The 19,051-nt window shown below is 37.7% G+C and overlaps 2 protein-coding genes across 2 annotated transcripts; one reads left to right on the top strand and one right to left on the bottom strand.

The window, feature by feature from the left end:
* Window positions 1-426: 426 nt before the first annotated feature.
* Window positions 427-6,896, bottom strand: DIS1 (Actin-like ATPase superfamily protein). The gene is made up of 9 exons (XM_059592877.2): window positions 6,444-6,896; window positions 5,703-6,162; window positions 4,380-4,526; window positions 3,695-3,787; window positions 3,375-3,494; window positions 2,377-2,487; window positions 1,698-1,823; window positions 1,478-1,576; window positions 427-993 (listed from the first exon to the last, which is right to left on the bottom strand). The coding sequence occupies exons 1-9, from the start codon at window positions 6,491-6,493 to the stop codon at window positions 913-915; spliced, it is 1,287 nt and encodes a 428-aa protein (XP_059448860.1). The 5' UTR covers window positions 6,494-6,896; the 3' UTR covers window positions 427-912.
* A 3,516-nt stretch (window positions 6,897-10,412) lies between these two features.
* On the top strand, window positions 10,413-18,214 carry ORP1D (OSBP(oxysterol binding protein)-related protein 1D). The gene is made up of 8 exons (XM_059592876.2): window positions 10,413-11,435; window positions 12,783-13,139; window positions 13,674-13,761; window positions 14,244-14,710; window positions 15,839-15,994; window positions 16,195-16,503; window positions 17,137-17,481; window positions 17,896-18,214. Exons 1-8 carry the CDS (start codon window positions 10,920-10,922, stop codon window positions 18,067-18,069), a joined length of 2,412 nt encoding a protein of 803 aa, XP_059448859.2. The 5' UTR covers window positions 10,413-10,919; the 3' UTR covers window positions 18,070-18,214.
* The last annotated feature ends 837 nt before the right edge of the window (window positions 18,215-19,051 follow it).

Below are 19,051 nucleotides of genomic sequence, written 5' to 3'. Positions count from 1 at the left end.
TTTTTTTATCAAATGTATACTTTTTTTTTTTTAAATAGACTTTTTATACCTCTCAAACGCAATCTCAAATTAGCCTACAAAATAAAGGAGGAAAAATCAGTGTTGTTAAGTTACCGAACTCAGGGTTTGGGGGCGATCAGGTTACTGCACCGGATCCATATACAAAATTGGCATGCATATATTCTTCTAAACGGTTGTGATTAAATATTGTTTAAAAGAAGATTTCTAAAGAGAATTTTTCATATTGAAGCAGCCCAGGGGCAATACGGTCAAATTAAACTGTTTATATGTAAGGAAGTGGATAAGATCATGAGAGTTGAGAGTTTATGAATGATTGGCTGAATGCAATATTGCTTGTAGATAGCATCCGTTTCATGAGATTCCGATCATGGCAATGCAATTAAGGATAAACACACGAAATGAGACTCAGAGGCAAAGCAGCCCTCCATTTATTTCATGGGGCAGACTAGATTTCACAAGTCTAATAAAAATATTATCACATCATTTAAAATTTTAAAATAACGTGATATCATGTACACTGATAAAAAAATAAAAAATCTTTTACTAGAAATTGAGAATCGCAGGATAGAGTGTGACTAAGAATGCACAACAGCTCGGCTAACGTTTACCCAGATGACAACGGCCATTTTCCCCATTGGCTGCTAAGAGAAGAACTGTGACCCCCTAATGAAAGAATGGATACAGGAAACCCATATTCTTACAAAAATGAAACTAAATATATTTTACACCACCTCCTCACCAACCCAAGAAAGCATGAATGCCAAGGAAGATAAGGGTCCAGGGAGTGAGCTGAGGTGCATATGGAAACTGGAAATGATGAGGCATTCCATTGCGCATCTCAATCACAAAATCAAGATCAGCCAAAATGATTTTTTTTTTTTTTTTTTTGCATCAATACATCCCCTTGAAAACAGGATTAGTTCGGCATATGCTTGCACCATATTCCTCATATTCAGCTTTTGTATGGCAAGCCTGCACATGTAGCACAACTTCCAGTCAAAAAAAAAGATTCAGACACAGAATATTTCAACTTGGGCGACATCATTCGTGAGCACAATCAATGAATCACAAGTGTCAAAAGCTACAATGACTGAAATTAACTTCTTATTTCTTATTTCTGTATAAGTGATCAGAACAAGTCAAATGAGGTAAGCTGGTTTTTAAGTAAGCTCGTTAGAATTTTAAATCTGTTTTAAGTGTCCATGTTATTGTCTTCTCTGATACCTATGAAATGGCCCCCCTTGACTCTTGAGAAGGGACATGCAAGACAATCCCATTTAACTAAATAATTGGGTTGAACAGGTAATAGGCAACACTAAAAGGCGGTATAGTCAACTGCACCAACATGCCTTCTACAGTACAGCAGAATACAAACTCGAGGATTCATGTGAGAGAGGTAAACTTATAGCAATCATTATTGTTTCGGTCCATTCACATGTGAGCGAAAAATTCATACCGCGAAAAATTCGGGAGTCGATGCAAGCACAGAACCTCCAAACCAAACTGCAAATCTCTGGATTGGGTGGCTGACTACATTGACTTCTACTGGTTGTGACTGAAGGCCCAGAAGGAAGGGAGCAAAAGGGCACCAAGAAAAAATGCTCAGCCTTTTCATATCATGATTAGCCACAATATATAACAAAACAAAGAAAAAAGCATAAACTAAAGATTCTTACTTTTACTTCCCCACCAAATCGAGCTTCTGATGCAAGAACCCTGGCATCCACAATCTTCTTAAGATCCCGTTGCAACCTCCTGTGGAAGTCCTTGAACATGGTTGAGCCTCCAGACAACACTATATTCTGTGAATGAAGGGGGGCAAAAACAAAATCAATGAGTTGTAAAGTAAATTATTATACACAGAGCAAAACTTGAGAAAATTCAAAAACGCAAGAGGGCATACAACAATAACCCTTGTTTTAAGGTAACAATAACCTTTCATTACTGCACAAAAATAAAAGTATAGGATAGCATTTGAACCTCGAAACAAAAGCAATTCAAATAACCATATATGATGGATCGAAAGAGAAATATCCATGCCACAGCCCCGAAGTTCAAACAATCATGATCTTAAGTTAACGACTATTGGGTTATGGATAGTCAAAAGAAATTATGGCAAAAAAGTAATAAGAAATTGATAAATGGAAATACAATCCACCTAAATCTCAAGATCTATTTAACACAACTAAAAAATACAGTTGTCACTGTACAAGCCAACATCAGTACATATCAACCTTCCAACATACCTACTCTCTCTATTCCATTGGAATATTTTTTTATGAATATTATTCCATTGAAATATAACACATCCAAGAATAAAGTTTGAATAATTTTCTCAGAGCCTTCGTACTTCACCTTATACAAAGCTCTTCTTGTGTCAATTGGTGCAGACTGAATACACTTGTCGATTACAGCCGGTAAAGGGGTAGTAAACTCGCTGCTATAAATCTCAGGATTAAAGAAAACCTATAAGACACCAGAACAAAGTTCAGCAGCATGCAGTTGGTGAAAAGCTATTTAAAAGCACCAAAGTTCACCAGTGTATTATTTTCAACCTCTTTCATAAATGTTCTCCAAGTTTTATACCATGATTCTTGGAAACATAATCTTTGCAATTGTATCACTGACATTTAAAGTTAATGAGAGCCTGCCTATAGAGTCACCAAAGCCAAAACTTGAAAACATGGAGAATTTACATCAAGGGTAAACTTCCTCATCTTTTAGTTCCATAAATGAAGGAGTTGGCTCTAATTGTTTGAGAAGATTAATCTAATGTATGTTGCTAACACCTTGACGAGACTGTGCATGGTTAAATCTCAGATGGAAGTATATGAAGATCTCCTGAAATTTATATACCTGCTAATCTGGGATTCACCCAACCTCATTGTGCTGGATTGGTATTTCTAGTAGATAAGGCATCCAACAGGCCATGTGGAATATCAATTTAAGACAACCGGGATCAACAAAAATGGTATTGTCAAGGCTAAAATTATGAGTGAACATTTCATTATAACGGATCAATCACTGAAAACGAAATAACAACTCCATTGAACATCTACCAGAAAACCCAGAACTGGAATTATCTGCTTATGGTTTATTAAGTGATTAACACGGAGACACTTATATAAGGGCAAATTTAGTGAGACAGCTAAAACAAACCAAATCCTATGGTTATAACAGGTCCCCATTGCCAGCTCCTACCAACATCATAGTGAACAACATGGTTGCTTAAATTTTTTAAGTAATCAAGACTATATAGCTCATTCAGTTTGGACAACCACCCAATGTTCATTCAGTAGAATTAACTGAGGTGTTGGGACAGAGGAGAGAGTCAAAGATAAGATAGATCAAACCTCAGGGCCAAGAAATCGTTCATAGCCGATATCACAAGAGTATGGTGCCCCCGTCTTTGGTTTAATGCCTCTCCATTGCTTAATATACTTTGCTGGTTCTTTATCATGCTTATTGAACTCCTGAAATCATTGGAGAAATGAGAGTTATCATCAATTAATTTCTAGATTGAATATTCAGATTCCCACAATAGCCGAGTGGAGAAAGTAATATGAAGAGCTTTAAACCTGCAATACAATGCCCAGGACAAAGTAATAAAGAAAAAATGCAACCAATTGTAGTAAGATTTGTTCGACTCAAACTGCTATAAAAGTAAACTCACCTTGACGATGTCTGAACAAGTGTAGCAATACATTTCCTTCACTTTCCGAGCTACTTCAAACGAGTCTTCAGGGGGCACATTCTCCCCTCTTTCCTACATGAAACAAAAGAGTGCACAAATCACTCATCGAAAGGAGTTCAAAATTTTATCGTTTTTATATATTCATGCAAACAGATCCATACAAATCTAACAGCGAGGAGGGTCAGACAATAAGCTGTCAAATGGACCACAATTTCTTCTCTTAGATATCAATTCACTGATATGTTGAATTGATGGCATTCTATAAATCCAGCCCATATGAATCTAATGATGAGGGGTTTCTTTAATAAGGTCCTGAAAATTAAGACCAAGGTATTCCAGGAATTACATCTAATGAATGCCCATTGCTATAGAAGCCAACAGCAAACCTTTATTGTTATTTCATGGCATTGTTCATTTGTTTATTGCTAATTAAAATTGCAACTCAGAAGAAATTATGTCTAAGTTACGACTCTTCATCATAACTCGGTCTTCAAATTTTACAACCTAAATAAATCTCATTATGGCTTTAGAATCTTTGCCAACAAAAAATTGTGATAACAGGGATGCAATAATAGGTACACATTTGACAACAGTTACCTTCCAAACAAAGCCAGAATAACCAATTAACTTACAGTTTGTATGATGAGATTCAAAGGGAACATACCCGCATAAGCTGCTGGACAAAAAGAGTAACATCTTTCCCAGTAAAAGGAATTGACTTAATGCTGCTCCCAATGACATAACCATCTGCAACAGGTACAACATGAGTAGCCCCATCTCCAACATCCACCACAACCCCTGTCATCTCACACTAAGAAGAACTGTAGGTCAATCTAAATGGAAAAAATCAAATAAATATTGATGATAACAGTAGAAAGAAGCATGTGTACAGAGATCTAGATAGATAGACCGATATATGTAGATTTCAGTCACAAAATTAAGAACTCTTTAATGGAAGTACATAATATCAACAAAACCAATCTACTCTGTATTAATAACAATAAAAAACAGCAGAAAAAACAAAACAAAACAAAACAACCCCTGCCAAGTTTCCGAGCAACACAACATACTTGGCAGATTAGTAATTTCATTCTGGTTTTCATTTGGCAGAAACGTATATATTAAAAGAGAAGGTGTATGAGTTAATGGTTTGAAGCTGTGCATAACAGAGTTTGTATGACTAATATGCTATATTGTTAAAGAAATCTTATAACAAGAGCTTCATCAAGCTGGTATCTCCCCCCTTTCTCCGGGAACAGAATTAAAAAAGTGTTAGTTATGCTCTCTCTAGAAATCGCATTACTGCCTCCTCTCTCCTCCCTTTCTCCCACTTACAAGATATTCATCCTTGAAAATATGTCACAACCTTTATGGAACAATCTGGACCTTCAGGTTGGCTAAAACCCGCATGCATATACCTATTGGAACCCTTGTTCCAACATTGCATTTAATGTGAAGCAAGGTGCTTCCATGTGAATGTCTGGCTGATTTGTGGAAGCGTGAGTTTGAGATAGCCTAAGTTTGAGTCTATGAGTGAGCATATAATGTTTGCGCGGTGCACCTGTAATGTTGTTATGAGGACCAGATGTGAGTGTGTAGCTGTATCATACAGGTGTTTTTTTTGAATGCCTTATCTCCGACTCCTCCATGTAAGTTTTCTCAACAAATAAGAAGTTAAGAATTATCATTAAAAAAAAAAAAAAAGAATCACATATTTTTCACTCAAAGAATAGTAAATGAGTTTGTTACTATCATTTCTCAACACGACAGGGGGGCTCTATCGAATTCTCAATCAACTTTAACAAACTCTCTTTGTAGTAGTACTCGCCCAAATGAATAAACTATAATTTCAATCGAATTCAATAATTCCACTATTCTAATTCATTTTGGGCTAAATTGAACATCATTCTGAAATTAACAAAAACCAGTTAATCCTCAGCTTCTAAATCCAAAAAATACAATATAATTCTTGAACGTCGAAACCAACCTTAGACGTCGTGTACCCAGCCGCAAGAGCGAGCACCGAATTAACCGCTATATAAAGCCCAGGAACATTGAACGTCTCGAACATAATTTCACCAGTATACTCGCGACTCTCTGGTGCAGTAAGCGGGCTCTCGGTCAATAGAAAGTAATGATCTTCTGGATCACACCGCAAATAGTTAAATATACACTGCTGCCAGAACCGCTCCATTGCGTCCCAATTGTCCACCTGCCCATGCCGAATCGGATAGCTGAGATTGTAAGTACTGCTAGATCGAGATCTTGCAACCGCCTCGTCCCCTATGAAGAAGTCTAGATCGGCCATTACGCCAGCACTGTGCTGCGCTAGCCAATTGGCTTTGGAAGAGCTCCGTGATTGGTTCAGAAACGATTCGTTCACGGCAACTACTGTCGGAGCGATGAAGCACGGCTCAACGTTACCGGCGAATCCCATCTTAGTATAACTGCAATGAAAAAAGGTAGAGAACTTATAGAAAACCAAATTGATTAAATTATTTTGTCAAACAGCTGGTGTGACTGTGAGGTGGTATAAATTAAATACATACAAACCCACATGATTATAGGAAAAATTAAGCGAAACCAATAGGGCGTTCCGTCAAACAGGTGGTACAAGAAGAAAAGGTTTAAGGGATACCCGGAAGGGCATTTCGTCAAACAGTTTGTGCGCCTATATACGATACATATGCAACTGAGTGTTTAAATGCAGAAATGCATAGAGGCGTACCCGGTGCCGTTGTCGATGACTACAGCGGGGCGTGAGGTAGCGGGGTCCATCAGAATGAGAAAGAAGGAGGTGTCTCAGTTGGAGGTGGACCTGCGGCTGAGATCCAAGAGAGCGCTTAGGGCAGAGGATCATCGTAGAGAAGGGCGCTTTGAGAAGCGCGAGGATGAAGAATACGAAGAAGAACGTGTCGGTGATGGCGAGGCGGGCTTGGATCTTAAGCGAAAGCAGCAACTCAACGCACAGGAGTTGGTGATTGCTCCACCCATTTCAACAACAATGACAAGCATATGAGCCGAATCGAACTGGTCTTATCAATTTCTGCATCATGGTTGTGCGTGTGGAGTGTGTGTGCGCGCGTTCCTTCGATACCTTTCTTGGCAATCAAACACAAAGAACACAACCACGACCCCTCTCTCTCTCTCTCTCTCTCTCTGGACTCTTCTCTTTTTCAATTCCTAAATTGCTGTTTAGTTTTATATCTGACGGTGGCTAAAGGACGGTCAGATTTCAGCTTTTGAGGCAGTTTTTTTGGGTCCCATGTGAAATCGAGTGGCTGTGAGCTTGCGGAATGGTTGCAGTGGAACACTTCTCGTTGACGTCGGTGAGTCAAGTCTCGTGTGCCAGTGTGGAGCAAAAAAAATTCTTCGCTAGTTAACTTTGATTCAAATCTTGGGTTGTTTTTTAATTTTTACATACAGTATTCTGATTTGATTCGTGCTTCTGTTTCACAGTCTTATTTATTCTTTTTAAAATATGTCATTATTTTATAAGATTGTAATGCGTTATTTAGATAATAAATTTTGAAAAAAAAATAAAAATTGAGAAGCTTAATTAATATTCCTCTTGTCAATAAAGATTCATGCTTCTCATTAGACCTTGTTTTGGTTAAATAATAAAAGGGGTAACTGCACTTTAAATTCATGAATTATCACTTGATTTGATAATTTTTCTTCAAACTTCAAAATCTATCAGTTTGAACTCTTAAACTTTCAATTGCAATCAATTTAAATATTTCCGTCAGATTTTAAACGTTAAAAGTAAGATAATGATATTTATACCCCTGACTTTTTTTATAAAATTTTAAATGTACCCTTAATTCCAAATTATAAATACATAAATAAAAACAAAAATCATGAATATTTTGGTCTTTTTATATATTTTCGTTAAAAGTTAACGACTAAATCTGATTGAGGGGTTCAAATTGACTGCAATTAAAAATTAAGGAGTTCAAATTTAGAGGTTTTGAAGTTTGAGGGCTTGTCAAATCGTGTGGTAATTCATGGGTCTAAAGTGAAATTACCCCAATAATAAAAGTTTATTATATAATAAATTTTTTATATATTTTTTTTAATGCTACTTTTTGGGGTTTAATTGTAACTATTTGGAAAATCAGTAGGTATAAAGTGATATACCGTTTTATTAAAATAAAAATTTTAAAAATTAAAAAAAAAAAAAAAAAATTGAACAAAATTTTATTTAGTTGTAGATAAAAAATAAATCAAACAAGATAAACAGTCTATATATTGGGGAACGAAATAAAAATAGTGGTTTATATATAGTTTTTCTTTGTTGAAATGCCTTGTATCGAACAGCCTGTGCACTTGAAGAGAAAAACTTGGACATAGTTTGAGAATAATAAATAATTATTACATGATGCCTAGAGTAAGCCAAATAAGCAATCTCATGTTCATGAGAATCCTATTGAATTCATAATCATTCATAAATATAGGTTTAGTTTAGCCGCATTACATAAAAAAAGCAATGCTTAAACCACATTTTTATTTTATAAATATTCTACAATGCTGGTAGGTTAATTCTAACAAACCCTATAATTGCTATTTTATTTTAATAATTATTTATTTAAAATTTTGTTTGAATTGTCATGTCAGCATTGAACAGTAAAAATGTAATTTATAGCATTATTTTTTTCAATAATTCAAATTCTCATACATCATAATCGAGAAAAATGTGGATGCCGAAAGAATGTTAAATTTCCTTAACCAAACACTATGTAAGATCGTCGCATATGAGACATTGTCATCCAATGCGCAACCTCCAATAAAAAAGGCTTATCCAACCTAATTAGTAGTTCTAGATGGTTTAAAATTGCATGCAATAATTTGTAGCCACCTTTGAATGTTTGTTGATGCATTATGATTTAGGGAATTAGATCGGGTGAAGTTTCGATTGAAATTTAATTTATCGGGATTGAAATACATGTCATGTCTCTTGTAATGGGAAAAAGACTCGGCATATTCTATAATTTAGAATCTTAGAGCATTGACATTTTTAACAAGCAGAGAGGTTATCATTTCTCTTCTTTATTTCATGATTTGGTCAAATAATTCTGAATTTTTATTTTATTTTATGATCTGACAAATTCCAATGTGAACTTCTAATTTAGAGTTACTATAATTAAAACTTAAAATAAGCCGTTGCCTTGGAAGAGCATCTGCACCCTGCAGGTTTGTCGCCACGTTGAATCAGCAACACATGTGACACGTCACGTGCCTTGGCACTTTCGCTACCTGTGATTCGTGACCATCAAATCGAAACGTTGATCTGTGGATGGGACCCGGACAACGTGGGACGAACCTATTGAAATTTACAACTTTGTTGTACTTGAACGAATCTCCGGTACATGTATTTTACTCCCCTAATTTTCCTTTATTTTTTCCCCTCTTTTTCTTCTTTTCCGTCCAATTACAATGATTGTGTAGTTGCTTTAGCAGATCCAAATATAAAAAAATCTCTCTTTGTACAGTTGACGGAACCGATAGTCTAGTTAACGGTAAATAAGCTAAGGTAAAATATCTCCCCCTTTCCCTTATTTGATTAGAAAAAAAAAAAAACTCACTAGAGGTATTAGATAAAAAAAAATACTTCAATGCTTAATTAGTAAAATATTTAAAAAATAAGCTAACGAGAAGGAAGTATAGGAAAAAAATTGCTTACCTCATAGTAAGAGTCATTACCTTCGTTTATAAGACTGCCATCAATATCTCAAGTGGACTTGAAATGGCAAAAGTTGAAGGTAAAATGGACTAATATAAAAAAGTCATATATATATTAATGAATTGTTTTTCTTTGGGGATGCTTCAAGGGCTCCTCTTATTGATCAAAGTTTAAATTTGCAAAATTATAAATTGAGGGATATAATTCTTTTTATGATTCTCTTACTACATGTTTGTCAGACGCATGATTGTCGGTATAAGAATCGCTAGTTGACGACTCCCTCGAGAAAAGGTTGACTCATTGAGTACAATCCAACTTGAGGGCAAATAAAGCTTCATATGTTTAAGGATAATTGAATTTACAAGATTTATATTGGCCTTAACGACTCGAGAAAGCCTTTAGTAAATGATATTACCAATTTATAATCTAAATGTTCACCTAATTACAATAATGGGGAAATTATATTTAGCTTCTCACTTTTTATTGGATTTCAATAAAAATCAATGGAAAATGTTTATGTTTGACCAAAATTTTAAATAAAACCAAACACTAAAAAATAGGAAAAAAGAAAAATGATTTACGGGATTAAACCATAAATGATTTACGTATTTAAATTTGTCCACGCACACTCCATTGTTGCAAAATTATATCATGACTTGTGTCCCTTTCGTTTTAAACGATAAATCATCATTCATCCGGGTAAAATGAAGGAAGAGTTATTGGTATTGTATTCATGAATTATGTATTAAGATTAAGAAAGAGTCCACAGACAACGCGAAGCGCCGAACATCTACTGTTACTGATGAACCTCCGCCCACTCCACCACCACCACTCTCCAGTCCAGTTCGATCCCCTTGTTCAGCTGTCGCTTTCATCCCTCGAAATTTCCCAAACTACCCCCAAACAAAACCGCAATCATAGCCGCGGAAAGGTCAACATCGTCATTCCGAAAACTTCAATGGGCCTGGCCCAAAGAAAAAGAAGTTTCCCCTCACCCAACGAACACAAGCATCCCCACCCAAACACAAATGCGCACGGTAGTTGTCTCCCTCCCTCCCACTCCACTCCCACTTCCCCCTCCCTTCGCTCTGTAGTACAAATACAAAAACCAAAGCGCACCACCAAACCAATGCATTTATAATACTCACTTTAATCTACGATCAATCTAATCAAATTAACTAAAATGCCCCTACCCTTCCAACCCACGCAGTGCTCTGTGTCACTACTGAATTTTCTGACCACTGCCTTAAATGGATCTCTCTGTCCCTACGCCCACTTCGCTTTATAACCAGCCTTAACTGCCTTCCACTCTTGCTCCCTCCCTCCCTCTCTCTATGTCATTGCCCAAACGCTTCGTTTCACAGTGCTGCGATCGCGTCCGGCTACATTGCCCGAACCGGCTCAAGTCGGAGCTTCTTGTTCGTAGGGACCGGTTTTGGCACTGATTAGTGTGGTTGATGATGGTGCGCAGTGGATTTTTTTTGTTTGTTTCTTTGTTTGGATGGTTTTTGAGCGATTGAGATGAATCCGCTGTGCTGCATTGCTCCGGTTTCGATCGATCGGGACCGTGCCAACCCCGTCGGTGCGAAATCCCCGGGTCAGTGCCAGATAGGGCTCGACGCGCCGGTGAGAACCGTGAGCTACACCAGACCCAGCCTCTCAGCTCAGGTGTCGTCGGCGGGTACCGAATCGGACAGGGTTTCTGCGGCGGTGAACCACGACGCCGAGGATGCGGTCACCGAGGCGAGGGATTCGAAGGCGTACGGCGGCGTGAGTGGCGGAGTGGCGGGGATTCTGTACAAGTGGGTGAACTACGGGAAGGGATGGAGGTCGAGGTGGTTCGTGCTCGAGGACGGCGTGCTCTCGTACTACAAGGTTCACGGGCCGGACAAGATTCTGATCAGCCCAGCGAGAGAGAAGGGCGTGAGGGTGATCGGCGAGGACTCGGTGAGGTATATGCGGAAGGCTAATTGGAGTAGCAACCGGCTCGGCAGGTCGGCCAGGCAGTGGAAGCCTTTTGGCGAAGTGCACTTGAAGGTTTTTTTTTTTTTTTGGCCTTTAGCTTGATCCAATGCAATACGCGTAGCGATTTGATTGGTTATGTGTTGTTTGATTTGTTTGGTTAATTTGTTAGTTTAACTTGAACCAAAGGTTTAGATTTACTATAATTAATGATGATCTTAATCAGTTCGTGTGATAGTGTGGAGGACTAGAAAACATATTTGAATAAAAAAATTTCTTCTTTTTTGTTTTGTTTTTACTTTTTTTAATTGTTTGAAATAGTGTCTGGTTAGACTGGTTAGTTTGACTCACTGTGCCGGTAATTTGTAGAGACTACGCAAAGGGGGCTTCTTTCCAGAAGTAGTCAAGCATGTAGTAGAACACTGAAAAGGAACCAAGTAAATTTGGGAACAACTCTTTGCAGGACAAGAGAGAGAACAGTTGTTGTGTAGAGAAAGAACAATCTTTTTATGACAATGGAATCCCAAACTGAAGATAGCCTACTTTAGGGACAAGTAGTCCGCAACCATGCATATAGATACAGAGACTAACTTTTCTTTTTCTTTATTCAACTTTTTTGTCTTGAAATTGAAATGTATTTCTAAATATGTCCAATTTGAATGGGGAAACCAAAAGTAGGGTAAATGTCATGAGGATTCATGTTACCACTTTAACAGCTTATACATGCATGCGAACTCTAGTTCTATCTTGTATGGATGTCTGAAATGTGGTATACTGACAGAGGAGCTATACTTTCTGAAAAGATCTATCACTCCTATAATTTCTACTTCCATTTATTGATTCGTAAGATGCTTTTGGTAACTTCAGTTATGCCCTTGATAAAGTAAATGTGATCTATGCAAGTTTGGTTGATTAATGTTGTTGTCATACCCAAGGCCCTCCTAAAGAGATTTTCATGAATCCGAATTCATTTGTGTTGTTCTCATTTGTGTAAGTGGTCATTGTACCCAAGGAAAGTAGACTCTTATCCGTGTTTTCACCCAATATGCAGTTCATAATTAAAGTTGGATGTTTTCACCCATATCTCCAAATGGTTCTTGCTCTGTTTAAATCACTGTCACATAACCTCATACTTGATAATCATATAGAAGTTCCTGCAAACCTACAAACAGTTTCCAATAATCAAAGGATAGTTATTTTTTTTCCTTTCTGTCCCCACTCATGCTGCTATGCAGTTGTTGCACCTACAATTTGTTGTGAATAGCTGACTTATCCTCATGGCACAACTATTTTTTCATTTTTTTTCTCACCTTTTTTGTTGTTGGTGTGATTATGTAAATTTAGTATGTGCTTGTGACCTCTATGTTACATAGTTTCCTTTGTTTTAGTGGTTGCTGAAATTTCTGTGTCTCTGCCTTACAGGTTTCTTCAGTTCGTGCAAGCAAATCTGATGATAAAAGGCTTTCCATATTTACTGGAACAAAAACTCTTCACTTGCGTTGTGTATCTAGGGACGACAGATCTGCGTGGATTGAGGCACTCTTGGCTGCTAAGGATCTATTCCCTAGAGTTTTGACTTGCATTGAATTTGCACCTACTGAAGATGTAGTTGTTTCAACAGAGAAGCTTCGGTTACGGTTATCGCAGGAAGGCATTGGTGAGACAGTCATCAAAGATTGTGAATCAATCGTGCTCTTAGAAGTCTCTGAGTTGCAAAACCGGTTGAAGGCTCTTCATCATAAACATGTTATGTTGTTAGACAAATTGAGACAATTGGAGGTACTTGTCGTGCTTCCATTTCTCCATCGTGTTTCATGACCCTGCTAAAGATCATTAAATTGTATGGATGATTGTGTGAGAATTGAGCTGGTTAGCTCCTGTTTATTTTTTATACTTTGTTGTGGTATTCTATCTTTGTATGTTTTGTGTTTAATGGTAACTTATGCGGCTAAAGCAGGTTTTGGTGCCTGGTGTAATATAAGATAGTTGATGCACCAGCTTCAAAACCACAGGGACCTTATCCTTACGCTTTTTAGCTTTTTGTTTTATTTCCTTGTGGCTTTTTAATGCAAGTTCTTATATCGTGGCTACCAAATATTTGTGAAATATCTTATGAAATGGTAGGCCTATATAAAAGGGTAGAGAAACATCCTTGTTTTGGGGGCCACCCTCAAGATCAAAATTCTTGCATGGCCCTGACAACACAGTTTCCTTTTTCAATTGATACGTTTCTGTTTTACTATTGGATAAATATTTTTGATGGAAAACTTCCTAGTTTGAGGAATAATATTTCCTTCTAAATTTGTTTTGCAGACGGAGAAAATAGAGCTGGAAACTACTGTAGTGGATGAAACAAAAGAACGCGAGTCATGTTGTGGACAAGGGAATAGAAGATTTAGTGGTTAGTTATGCTTTCTATGGTAATAGTGTTTTGTTAAATTCATATTTCTTAAACCTGGACTGACTTAGTAAGTTACCATACAAAAAGTTCATTAAGACGAGTACATGGAAATTTCGGGTATTACATGGAGAACAAGTTTCTGATCCTGTACAGAATTCTGCATTTGAAGTACTCTTAATTAACTAAAGATGCTGTTATAGCTTAAGATATAATTCCGCATAGACACTTATACATAACTTATTGAACTGAAACCAGTCTTTGGTACAATCCCAGCATTAATTTTTCTTTTCTGGCTGGGGATTCTTTGGTATAATCCTAGGCCGTCAAACCAGTCTTTCATATTTACTTTTTCTACGACAACGAACTCAGTGAGATTGCTCAAAAAGTTCACCCTCCCCCGCGTGGTTTTCTCCATCTACCATATTACTTTCATACATGCATGTATATATATAATCTTCTCATTTCTTATCTTCATTTTACAGATTTCTATTCTGTCATGTCAGAGGGCAGTGCAACGGACTCTTGTGCAGATAATGAGAGTCAAGATGGAGCAGATGTGGAAACAGATGAAGATGACAGAACATACTTTGATACCAATGATTTTTTGTCTTCAGATGCTTTAAGAAGTGCGTCGTATAGGAGTCGGGAAACTCTGGGTTCTTGTATATATGATAGAGATTCTTTCTTTTCTGATCGTTCGCACGGAATTGAGAAGGAGATCAGGGTAATTCAATATCCATATGTCAAAAGAAGGGATAATTTGCCAGAACCAAAGGAGAAAGAGAAGCCCGTTGGATTGTGGTCAATTATCAAGGATAATATTGGAAAGGATCTCTCTGGAGTTTGTCTTCCTGTTTATTTTAATGAACCACTGTCTTCATTGCAAAAGTGCTTTGAAGATCTGGAGTATTCATACTTGGTTGATCGAGCACTGGAATGGGGAAAGCAGGTCAGGTCTCAGCTGTGCTTTCTTTTGTCGCAAAGCAGATTTAAAGCATGATGTCCTAGTTACATTTACATTCCAGGTAGTTGAGATGCTGGCCTTAGTTTTATTCATTTAATGCTTAGGAATCTTGTGTAGAGTTTGCCCACCACAAAATGTTCGCTATGAACTTTTTGTAGATGAAAAGAGAAGATGGGGTCGGCTGGGGGGGGGGTGGGTGGGGGTGTTAGTTTTTAAGCTAGGCCTTGGCTTATAGCCCACACTTTCTCCTCTCCCTTAGTTGCTGCTATGGGGATCCAAGGCCTTGAATTCCTTCACCTCCTACCAGGAAGAGGTAGCCAGGAGGCCTGTTCTCCAGGTGTTTGTTACTGAAAAGGAAAATGAATTAATGTGAACTATTATTCAGCTCCATCCACTCACCCTTCCTGATTGGGCCAGTTAGGCTTAACATATTTTCTTTTTCTTCAGGGAGTTGGTCCTACTTATGCTTCATCTAGTGGACAAGTTTTGGTTCTAGATGGTCAATGGTATTGGTAGGTGTAGATACCTACGTTTGCTTCTTTTGTTATTAATTATTGGAACTAGCTTTATGTAATTTAAAAGAGAAGATATAGAGAACTCTTTTAACAGGCAAGTGCAGTCTATGTAACAATATAGCAAAGGGACCAGCAATTGTGAAAATGTAGTTGACAGTTTGAATTTTGATATAGAAGAGTGTTCTCTCTGAGGGCAACACAGTCTCTCTCCCCCCTCCCTCCCCTTGCCAACTTAAGCCCTGATTTATGGGGCTTTTGTGAAAATCTAGTTCGATTTCGTTTTTCCCTCCCTCCCTCCCTCCCTAACCCCCCCCCCACCCCCCCCCCCCCCCCTCCTAAGAGTGTGTTTTGGTTATAGATTTTTCAAGGCAGTTTCGTTTAATGAAGAATTTCTATAAAAAAAAAAGAAGAGGAAAGGAATTAAAAAAAATTGGAGGAGTTGAGATTTAATTGCAAGCTGTAGCAATTGTCTTTTTCTGGATTTATTCTTTAGTGGTTACAAAATAATTTATATTGGTTCTTGTATTTTCAATCTTATAATTGGGTCAATGTATGTGTGAGACTTATGACTTAAAAGTGCAGACTTTTTGTGGTGCAGGGGAATGACTTGATGAGAATTTTAAACATTGCAGCCTTTGCTGTATCTGGTTATGCGTCAACAGAAGGTCGGCAGTGCAAACCCTTCAATCCTCTGCTTGGGGAGACATATGAGGCTGATTATCCGGATAAAGGACTTCGTTTTTTCTCTGAAAAAGTAATTCTTCACTCTTCTAACACATTTTTCTTCGAAGTTTTGACCTTTTAGCTTTATTTTCCTTGGAACCACAGGAAAGATGACTGAAGTTATGTCTTTCTTGCATCATTGTTCCAACTCATTGAATTTTGAGTTTTGCAGTGAATGCTCAAATAGTTTGTAAACCACTAATTCTTGTCTAACAAGCAGCTTCCTCTCAGGTGAGTCATCATCCAATGGTTGTTGCTTGTCACTGTGAAGGAAGAGGATGGAAATTCTGGGCAGATTCCAATCTCAAAGGCAAGTTTTGGGGCCGTTCTATTCAGCTTGATCCTGTAGGTGTCCTTACTCTGCAGTTTGAGGATGGTGAGACTTTTCAGTGGAGCAAGGTTACCACTTCGATTTATAATATCATACTAGGTAAAATCTATTGTGACCATTATGGCACAATGCGCATTAAGGGCAGTGGCAATTACTCGTGCAAGCTCAAGTTCAAGGAGCAGTCTATCATAGACCGAAATCCACATCAGGTAAGCTTTGTTGTTATGAAGGAAAGGGTAAAAGACACAATATCAGGCACTCTTCACACTTTCTGTTTGATAAGACACATTGGAAAAAAGATTAATTTCTATAAGAAATTTTTTTTTCAAGCATTTCGGACCAGTTATACTATTGAAAGCTGCTAAATGACCTAACAAGCAGTACTAAACAAAAGTTTTTCTTTTTTTCCCTCACTGCTCTTTGGTTTTGTTCCTTCCAGAGTTCTTTGCTTTGTGATGAGAGTTCCACTTCTATGTACAACATGGAAGGGAGATAGAGGAGATTGGTGATTATTACCTTTTTCGCTCTCATCCATGAAGTATATTATATGCAAGTCAAATGGAACTTTATAAATTACCAAAGGAAGAAGAAATAAAATATATATTTTCATCGTCATAACATGACAGGAAATTTGGTGCTTCCCTTCCACCACCCCCTCCTCCCCTTACTGGAAAGAGAAGGCTCAGTTGTCATTCAGAAACTGTACTTTATGTGTGAACCTTGCTGAAAAAATTTCAAAGCCTTTAACGTGAAAGTTAAAATTGACAATTCCATAAGTGAGTGGTGTAGAGACCATTTTGCCAACTTCTCCGCTTACTGGTAAGGATTTTATAAAATTTCAGGTCCATGGATTTGTGCAAGACAATAGAACTGGAGAGAAGGTAGCTATGTTGGTCGGGAAGTGGGATGAGGCCATGTACTACGTGCTGGGAGATCCAACTACAAAGCCTAGGGGTTATGATCCAATGACAGAAGCTGTACTGCTGTGGGAAAGAGATAAATTTGTTACCAAGACAAGATATAATCTCTCTCCTTTTGCAATATCCTTAAACGAACTGACACCTGGGTTATTGGAGAAATTGCCTCCAACTGACTCGAGGCTGAGGCCGGATCAAAGACATCTAGAGAACGGAGAGTATGAATTAGGAAATGCAGAGAAGCTAAGACTTGAGCAGTTACAGAGACAGGTATTCACCTTTACATCCCCTGCTGTATGTGTCCTTGCGTTTAAGTCTAATTGGAATTGGGGATAAGCCGAGTATTTTATGTCATTTAGACTCAGGTCAGGGTATGCGTTAACTAGTTGTGGATTGCTTCCTGTGTTTCTCCAAAATGCTTAAACCGGCAATTTTCATAACAATTGGCTGCTGGAGGAAACTTAAAATATTTTGATGGTCTTTGATCATTAGTTATGATAATGCTTTCTGCGGTGGCCTAAATAATGTAAGAAATATAATTCTCTGGATATATATATATATATATATATATATATATAATTCTCTGATGAGTGCTACTGCAATTTATTTAACATTAGGTCTCCTTAAATTTTTTTCATCATGTAATAGGCACATTGAGCGGCTGCTGTTTATTTTGTAATGCAGGCAAGGAAGTTGCAGGAGAGGGGGTGGCAGCCAAGATGGTTTCAGAAGGACGAGGATGGTTGTTACCGTTATATGGGTGGATACTGGGAGGCAAGAGATAAAAGGAACTGGGATGAAATTCCTGATATATTTGGCCAAAGTAGTGATTTCCCTTCTTGCTCAGGAGAAGAGTAAGGTGTCCACTGGTCCCATCTTACTCTAAATTATTTTGGTTTCCTTGTTTACCTCTACTGGATTTGAGTTTAGATGTAGCTACTCTCAAGTTATAAAGAAGCTCGTAAAAAGTTTTAATCTAAAATTTTAGGCTTTTGTGATCTAATTTGTTCTTATCAATTGAGGGCGGTATTTATTATTTATCATGGTGCATGCTTTTCCTTTTAAGCTTGGTTTTTTAGAGGAATTCGTACAGCGCCCACTAGTAATCCACATACAAGTGCCAATGGGCTTTTCCTCCAGCAGCCAGTGTTTCTCGTACAGAGTTCATATCGCTGGAGTGTTTCTCCATAACAGAGCTCTCCAGTAATCCAACTGGAAGCGTAATTATGAAAAGACTCCACTTGTTTTGACGAGATACGAAATGAGTGAACATCCTAATGCCCATATAAAAGTCAACTTGCAAAATGCAGCATGCACAGAATATGCTACTATTGATGTATTCCATTGGCACTTTGTAAGTGAATCTCTTGAAGCTGCATGTCTCTTTCAAAATGCTTAAACCGGCAAAACAAACCAAAAGGAAAAACCCAATGTTGACAGTTAGCCGCCCACTGCTCTTGAGGTAGACCTCGTTGGTTGTAACGGCCCTTGATGGAAACTGGGAGTGCTTACAAAAGAACTTTCGAGGGAAAATATAAGAGTAAGAGGTATATTTACAACAATTGAGGGACCTCCTTCTAGGGCAAGCTCGACAAGATCAAATTTTAGTGAAGCTCATCGAATCTAGATCTAAGAAATCTAAAGGACCAAAGGACTTTTCGTATGAGAGTCAATACACACACAAGTACAGGAAACATATGGTGAAAGAGAGCAGACAAGAGAAGATGGTAGAGAAGCGCGTGGAAGATAGAAGTTAATAGATTAATGTAAATCTTGTAACTTTCAAAACCCCAACAAAAACACTTCTCAAGTCTTTAGAATTGGACGCGTGGTAGTTGGT

Source organism: Corylus avellana, chromosome 4 (genome assembly GCF_965113065.1).
Source record: "Corylus avellana chromosome 4, dhCorAvel1.hap1.2, whole genome shotgun sequence".
NCBI classification, from domain to species: Eukaryota; Viridiplantae; Streptophyta; class Magnoliopsida; order Fagales; family Betulaceae; genus Corylus; species Corylus avellana.
Note: the sequence above shows the minus strand (reverse complement) of the source record. Positions and strands in the feature narration are given on the sequence as shown.